This window comes from Marmota marmota, unplaced genomic scaffold (genome assembly GCF_001458135.2).
Source record: "Marmota marmota marmota unplaced genomic scaffold, marMar, whole genome shotgun sequence".
Classification (NCBI taxonomy): domain Eukaryota; kingdom Metazoa; phylum Chordata; class Mammalia; order Rodentia; family Sciuridae; genus Marmota; species Marmota marmota.
The window spans coordinates 1,285,075-1,293,062 of record NW_025999896.1 but is presented as its reverse complement, the minus strand read 5'-3'; the positions used below and the strand labels follow the sequence as shown (position 1 = coordinate 1,293,062).

At 53.0% G+C, this 7,988-nt stretch overlaps 1 protein-coding gene across 1 annotated transcript; it reads right to left on the bottom strand.

The window, feature by feature from the left end:
- On the bottom strand, window positions 1–7,506 carry Alox15b (arachidonate 15-lipoxygenase type B). Its single transcript, XM_015504515.1, has 14 exons — window positions 7,360–7,506; window positions 7,169–7,271; window positions 6,899–6,980; window positions 5,067–5,189; window positions 4,682–4,785; window positions 3,317–3,489; window positions 2,951–3,097; window positions 2,655–2,858; window positions 1,605–1,691; window positions 1,295–1,464; window positions 1,012–1,133; window positions 814–914; window positions 565–735; window positions 1–180 (listed from the first exon to the last, which is right to left on the bottom strand). Exons 1-14 carry the CDS (start codon window positions 7,504–7,506, stop codon window positions 1–3), a joined length of 1,914 nt encoding a protein of 637 aa, XP_015360001.1.
- Between the last annotated feature and the right edge of the window lie 482 nt (window positions 7,507–7,988).

Below are 7,988 nucleotides of genomic sequence, written 5' to 3'. Positions count from 1 at the left end.
TTAGATGGAGACGCTGTTCTCAATGAGGGAAGGGTCCAGGTAGGGGTAAGGCAATGCCAACTTCTGGTTCCGCTCCTTAATGTCCCTTGAGATCTGGGTTAGGTGGTTCTGGAAGGCGGCAATACTCCTCTGTGGGGCCTCTTCTGTGAAGTGTTCATCTGGATAGGTGCCCAGGGGCCTCTGGAGACCAACCACAAGGTTGGGTGAGGAAGCTGCCAAGGTCCCCATCTCCTGAGAACCTGTGACCCACCTTAGCTTGTTCTGGCCCCAGTCCCCACTGAATCTCATCCACACCCCTCCCCTTAATCCTTCTTCTTAAGTGATGATATCTGCAGGAAGCTCTTGGGAATTTTTAAAGTTTTAAAGGAACATATTGCCTTTGAAGCTAAGGGTGACTCTATACATCATCTCATTTGGCCACTTATCCTACATTGTGAGGTGCTCAAAGCTTGTGTGTCCCACTGGGGGAGGTTCTGTGGGGTGAAGGAACCCAGCTCTTGATGGCACAATTGGGTCTGTGCCAGGGAAGATAAACACAACACCGTCCTCTATGCCCATACTCACTTGGTCTCCAGGCTCCCGACTCAGCAACCAGAGGGCAATGATGATATCACATGTGGCATTGACTGGTGGAAGGGTGGCTATGAAACCCTCAGGCTGTGCCTGGCCTTTGGAAGTGGGTGGAGGCAGCTGCATAGTGGGCGGCAGGTTGGGCATCCAAACACTGGAGTCAAACTGAAGAGGGAGAGGGAGAATAAGGTGGAGGAGCCCCCACCCTTCATCCTGTCACCCCTTGTACTGATCTTCCCTTACCTGGCCTGCACTGACGGCTGAGTGCTGGGCTGAACAAGTGAATATCACCATGGTGACATATCGCACCAGAGCTTCCTGGGTGTCCAGTGAGGAGGGCACACCTGTGGGGATAGCTGAGCTGGAGCTGGGGCTGCTAGGGTCCTGAGGACCTCCCTGCAGAGGTCAGAGGGTAGGGCCTAGGGGTTGGGGGCCCCATACCTGAGCTCTCCCGGTCTAGGAAGCCCTTGGAGAATATCTCCCTCACCCAGGCTTGGAGTTCTTGGTCATCTCGGACAGATGCATCGCTTGGGTAGTAAATGCCCACAATTTCAGAGACAAAGCTGCAAGAGGCACCAGGTTCAGTTCCTCTCTGAGAAGTTCCTCTTACCCTAAGAAGCACCCTGCCCAGTGTCATTCATGTCTTGGCTTCTCTGGACCCTCCCTCTCTTTTCTAGTCTTCCTGCTTTTCCTGTCCCCTGGTTCCCTGGGAATAGCCCCTCACCGCTCCACTGCCCCCCAGATCTGCATCCCATCATCCCGGTAGTAGTAGTTTGGGATGTCTTCAACTCCTCGGGCCCGGATATCTTCGGGCAGACACAGCACAGAGTAGCTCAGCTGCTCCATATTCCTTTGTATCAGCTCAGAGAAGCCTCCAATGCCAAGGCCTGTGGACTGAGAGACAGGGCTCCTGAGCACTAGGACTTTTTGGCTCCAGAAGCAGGAGGCAGCCCTGATACTGGAAAGTTAGGGCCACTCCCACCCCAGAACCCTTGATTCTTCCAATTGAAGAAACGTCCGAAGGCAGTTCTTACCCTGTCTACCACCTGGCCAGGGGCGATGAGCAGCTCACGGGCAAGCGTGTTGATATACAAGGTATACCGTGTGTGTGGAATCAGCAACTGGTAAGGGGAAGGAGAGGGCAGAGCTGCAGATGGCCCCAGATCTGCCCCACAGAGGTACCCACTAAATAAGTCACTGAGAAAGAGACTACAGGGACCAGAACAGGCAGCTTGGGACAGGGGTCAGTGCTCCAGACACCAAAGCAGAATTTCCTTAGCATCTTTTTCTAGGCCTCCAAGTAGCATCCTTCCTCTCTCTGAGCACCAGATCATTTTATCAAATGAGCATTCTGATTTGGACGAGCCCTGTGAGCTTCCAGTTCTGGCAGCCTGTGGTTTCCTATGCCCGGGGCAGGAGAAGCACCATAGGCCTGACAATATAGAACTGTCCCCCAGAGCCTATTTCTGAGTGCCAATGCTAGAAAACTGCATATAGTCAGAAAAAAAAAAAAAAGAAAAAAAAACAGCCTGGATTGACTAGAACAGAGCAGGGTCTGCGTCTGGGGCCCAGAATATCATCTCAGTGGGAATAGAGTCTGTGCCGCTTTGGGAGGAGGAAATCTCAGAGGAGATGCTTCAGGTCCATGGAGGAAACAGATTTATGTCATCTGAAGGCTCAGCAAGGCTCAGGGGACCTACACAACAACCTGAGAGAATAGCCCTGGAATAACCTGCAGGAAACCTGCTGGTCCCTCAAAGTGATGTTCTCACTTTGGCTTCTGCCAGCCCCTTTCCTAGGTCTGGGGCTTCTCTGGTGATCTCATCTGATCTGCTTTGAGAAGAGAGCCTCTCTGAGGCATGGCATCCACTTTGCCCTGGCTCAGGGTTTTCCTAGAAGGAGGTTCCCAGAAGGACTATGCAGAGAGACACTGCTGAAGTGGGATGGGACCTCTGCATCCCAGCCTGGGAAGAAAGGAATGCCTGAGCAAAGGCCACTCAGAAGAAGCACTGCAAGGGGCAGGACAAGGTGCAGAGACCTATAGGCTTGGGGCACAGTCTGGGCCACCCTGATGAGTTACTAACCTTGAAGAGTGGGTGGCAGGAGGGCAGTTGGCGCAGTGTGGCCAGGGTGAAGACCTCAGGCAGTAGGTGCGCATGCAGTAGATGTGTGAGGGCCTCGTGGACAGAGAACTCAGCATTGCGCACCCAGGTCTTGGCCAGCAGCCAGTCCCACTTATCATCAGTAGGTAAGAAGATGGGGTTGTTGGGACCGGGGGTCTGGCTGAGCTGGGGGGTGGGGAAAGCAGCGAGGAAAGAGGCAGCAATGAGTGTCTGTCTGTGATGGTGGGACCTGCCCTTCTCTATCCCCAGGTACAGACCTGAATGGCAAGGGGCAGCAGAGGCCCATTCCCTGGGCTCTGGTATAGCAGGGTCATTGGGGCTGCGGAGAACTGAGGCTTTCCATTGATGACATTGGTACTGACACCAGAGAGGATGCCGTGATCTACCAAGAACAGGGAGCCCTTCTGTGGAGAGAGAAGGGGAGCTGGGGCTAACACTTGGTTTTCTAAAGAATGAGGGGTAGGAAGCAGGGAGAAGATTTAGGGCTAGGAGAGGAGTGTGTTTTGGGAGAGGATGTTTCTAGGCATGCAAGAACAAATGTGAGTGTACCCCTCCCTCTCCAGCAGGGGACAGGCCTGAAGGCACTGAGATGGGGCTGGCAGAGCTTAGGCTCTGGGCCCCACCTCCAGCTCAGCCTGCAGACTAGTCCCAGGGCCCAGTATTGGGGCCACCATGTCATCGGTGACTGGGAAGTTCTTTGGGAGGCTGCGACAGCGGTGGATCAGGACAGGGTTGAGGCCATTCAGGAACTGGGAGGCGAAGAAGGTGTCATCCTGCCAGTGCTCAAACACATATTCTGCATGGGGATGGGGGACACAGGGACCAGTCACTCCAGCGCCATGAGGTTTCCTCCTGACCTTACAGTCGAGTTCCCTTTGTAATTCATCATGAGCAACCTACAGTTTTCTCAGGGTGACCTCTCCTGGCCCCTTGGCACCAGTTCCTGCCCATTCACCAAACAGAAAATCTTAGTGCCCATCCCACTGTTCCCCATCTGCCTGACATTCTCTGGGATGACTTGCCAGCTTCAATTACAAAATATCAAAGATAGAACATAGGTTCTTCTCCAACTCTGGACCCTCCCACTGCCTAGCATCCTGGGGAATGGCAACTCCATCTACCTGGTTGTCTGTGGCAAAGTCCAGGATCTCTCTTGGCAGTCCCCTCCGCTTCCTCCCATCAAGTCCCTTTGATTTTTCCATCCTCAGGACCTTTTGGCCCACCTGTCCACTCAGTTCCTACTGCCACTGCCTTGCTGAGGCCATTATCCTCTGCTGACCTTAGCCAGAGACTCAGCTGATCCTCCTGCTTCCACTCTGACCCCCAACGACCCCCACATAGCACATCTGGCCATATTAGTCCCTACCTGGCCACAACTCGATAGTCTCACACTGAACTGTGGAAAGGCACAAATCCTGTCATGGCCCACACAGTCCTGCACCATCTGGGCCCTGGCTGCCTCTCCAGGCTCCTCTCTGACCTTCCTTCCCTCATTCAATCTCCTTTGGCCACAGCAGTGATTTTGTTCCCTCTGATCCTTCCATCTTCAAGCCCTTCCCTTGGCCGTAGAGAGCTCTCTGCTCCACACCCCATCCTTGGCACTGTGAATGCCTACTCAACCCTCTTGAGAGAGCAAAGCCCCCCTTCAAGCCAGGGTGGGTCCCCCTTTTACATACTCCTGGAGATAAGGGTCATGTCTCACAAATGACCCTAATGATTTGCTTTTGAGTCTAATTAATATCCACCAGTTCTATGGCCACAGCCCCAAGCCAGTGTCTGATGGGTAGTAGCTCTAGAAATGCCTGTTGTATTAGCACATCAGGGATCCCCCAAAGTCCACATTCTCTTTTTATCTCTATGGGGAAACATAAGGTCTAGGAAGGGACAGAGTCCCACAGAGAACTGGCATTTGGTTTTCTCAGATTCCTAACAGTCTTGGGAGCTGATGTCCTGGGAAGAGGTCAGGAGCCCTGTGCCAAGTTCCTCACCAGCTGCTGGACTCTTCCGGAAGTTGAACATCCTTCTCATCTCCCTCAGACTCCTCCAGAGCCCTGTGCGGTCCAGAAGTCCCTTGATTTTTAGCTCTGCAAAACTACCAGAGGATGTGAGGGATGGGAGGGAGCAAGAGACCCTGGAAGACCCTCCCCAGTCACCTGGCCTTATCCTTTCTAGAATCCTAAACCAGCTTTCAGGTTTAGGATGAGACTCAGAGGTGGTCAATGCCCCTAAGGTAGTCACTGCCTATGGGAAGTGGTAGTGGGCAGGAAGCTGTGTGACCCATATCACCAATAGCAGGGGAGCTGAGTAGGGGAGGGCAGAAGGCAGGGGTGGTAGGGCATCTAAGCCAATGTAGGAAAGGGTGGGCATCCTCACGCAGAGCTGCCTTTCATGTAGAATTTGGTGTTCTTGACTATAGAGTACTTGACGTTGAGGTCCAGGTCTTTCGCAGTCGCCTGGTCAAGGCAGTGAGGCCAACCTGGGCTGTAAGTCTTCCAGCTAAAGGGTGGAACAGGCAGGTGATCATTAGGAGACTTCAGGAAGCCCCTGGACTAGGGCAGAGGAAGTCCCCTTGTGGGTCCTGGTCAAGCCAGCCACCTTTTGCAAGCAAGGACCTTCCTGAGATCTGCCCTTCTCCTTGGACCACAAGGCTCAAGGGAGCTGCATATTCCCAGTGAGATTTCTCCCTGCTCACAGTTGAATGGTCTAGAGTTGAGCATCTGAGCAGAGCTAGGCCAATCAGAGTCCTTCCTAGGGAATTTGAGATTGGGGCAGAGCCAGAAAGGTCGTCTCTCTGTGGCTATCTAGATTACATTACAGCGTGTATATAGGGATTGTCAGCTATGGTCATATCCCACTGTGTGGACTGGGAAACAGAGAAAGCTGAAAGAGAGATGAGAAAGAGAAGAGAGAGAATTTGGGGGGGAGGGAGGCAGAGAGAGGGAGGGAGGGAGAGAGGGAGGGAGGCAGAGAGAGGGAGGGAGGGAGAGAGGGAGGGAGGGAGAGAGTGGGAGGAAGAGAGAGAGAAGGAGGGAGGGGAGCATCTGGGAGGGAGTTGCCTTGATTTTTGGCCCAAAATCTGGCAACCCTCTTGCCCCTACTTCTGTAACCACCCCTGTGTCCTGTTGACAAATTCTCTCTTTATCTGACTGCTAGTTGGAGTCGGTTTCTCTTCATGCAAGCACACAACTCTTACTAACACAGATGCATCTTGTCGAGGGAAGGTAGTCATGAAGCTGGGGCTGTTCCTGGGGTTTCAGTTACCCTTGGCAGGCATCCCATAGAGAAGCACTTCAGCCTTCACAGCTTGTGGGAGTTGCAGTAACTTACTCTGCCTTGGTTTGAGGCGTCTCTAAAGCTCATTATCAAGCAAATCACACAGCCAAAAACCTTTGAGTGATCTGGTAAAATCATGTTCCAGAAAACTGAGGACCCCTCCAGCTAGTCCTTCTGTCACTCATTCATTCTTTGGTTTATTCAAAAATTGAGCTTTCAACTTCAAAGAACAATTTGCAATTAAAGCATACTGCCACCAGGTGGTGGCCAAACCCTACTTCTCAGATTTTAAAGTGTGTGTGATTCACCCCAGGATCTTGGTAAACTGTAGGTGCTAACGTAGTAGGTCTGAGCTAGGTTCAAGAGGCTGCATTACAATATATATATATTAGTTGTTGATGAACCTTTGTTTATTTATATGTGATGCTGAGAATCGAACCCAGTGCCTCACACATACTACTCAAGCTTCTACCACTGAGCTACAATCCCAGCCAAGAGCCTGCATTTTCTAACAAGCTCATGGATGGCATGGATCTCCTGGGGCTTGTGTGGTGTGTTTCTGGTTCTACCCACATTTCTGGAGGGATACAAGCCGATGTGTAAAAGCCCCAGGGTAGGGGACAAGCATACAAGGGTATGGCTTTTACAGGAGTGATTTTCAAACTTCAGGGGGCACCAGTCATCTGAAAGACTTGTGAGACAAAAATTGTTGCCCACCCCCCACCCCACGAAAAGTCCAAGTCAGAGGAAGGAGGTGCCTGAGAATTTGCTTTTCTAACAGGTGCCTGGGTGATGCAGATGCTGCTGGTTCCAGAAGCAGCTTTCATAGGAGAGGACAAGACAGGGGTATTAGTCTGTGTCGTCAACAGCGATTCCAGGCTGTCCCTCATCCCTTAAGTGTCCCCTCCCGGCAACAGTAGCTCTCTCCTCACCGGTACATCCGCTGCCTGGACTGGAGCTCCTCCTGGCGTTGTCGCCGGAGGATAGAATGGTGGTCCGCCCAGGAGACCTTGGCTGTAGAAGACGGGAAGGAGAAACCCTCCTATCTTGGATCTCAGCCACCCTCTCCTCCACTGTTGCCACCCTCCACCAGGACCCTTTCCCCCATTTTTCTCCCAAGCCGGGCTGCCACTTCCCCTTGCCCACCGCCCCCACCATATTCTGCTGCAACGATCCCCTTGCCCTTCCCCCAACACCAGCACCCCCCCTCNCAAGTGGGCGAGGCAGCGCAAGGGGTGCCTTGTGCACGTGCAGCAGCAGCACTGGGCCCACGTCGTGGGGGAGCGTCACCTCGAAGTCCTCCTCCTAGTTTAGTAGGTTTAGTATGAGGAAGGGTAGTGCCTCCTGCTCTCCCCGCTCCATCTCCACCTCTGCCCACCCACCACGTACTCACAGCGCCCGCAGTGAACTCCTTGCCTAGGTGGTCCAGGGGCAGCAGGGGGCTCTCTCCCCGCCTCCCCACGATGCAGACAGATACTTTATCCCACGTGCCAGCCCCGCAGGCTTTCCCAGTGGATACTCTTATCCTAAACTTGGCCATGGTGCCAGCCCGAGCCTGCATCTCTACTGCGTGCACAACTGCAGAGCTGGATGGCTCACTGTGGAAGCAATGCTCTGCCTCTACCTGGCTGGGCCCTATTTAGGCAAATCTGGTTGTTGCCAAGTCTCCAATGGCCCATGGGGCCACTTCTCCGCCCTAAAGAGCATGACTGGATTAGGCGGGGAGGGGCGGGGTTGATGCTGGAACCTGACCCAGAGGGAAATGGGTTGAGCAGGGGAATCCACAGAGGTGGGACAGGGAGGGACTGGGCATCCTGAGATTTGGGGAACAGGATCTTTCGGTGATGGCAGCTGTCCAGAATTGAAACGGAGCAGGGATGGGGAGGGTACATTCTTTCTTGCCGTCTTAACTTTAAAAGTCTGCGCATGCCCTCCTCTTGGCTTCCTACAACTCTTCTTGAACTATATGTATTCTTTTATTTGCTTCAGTGACTGATTTTGAGAACCAACTATTCCAGGGAC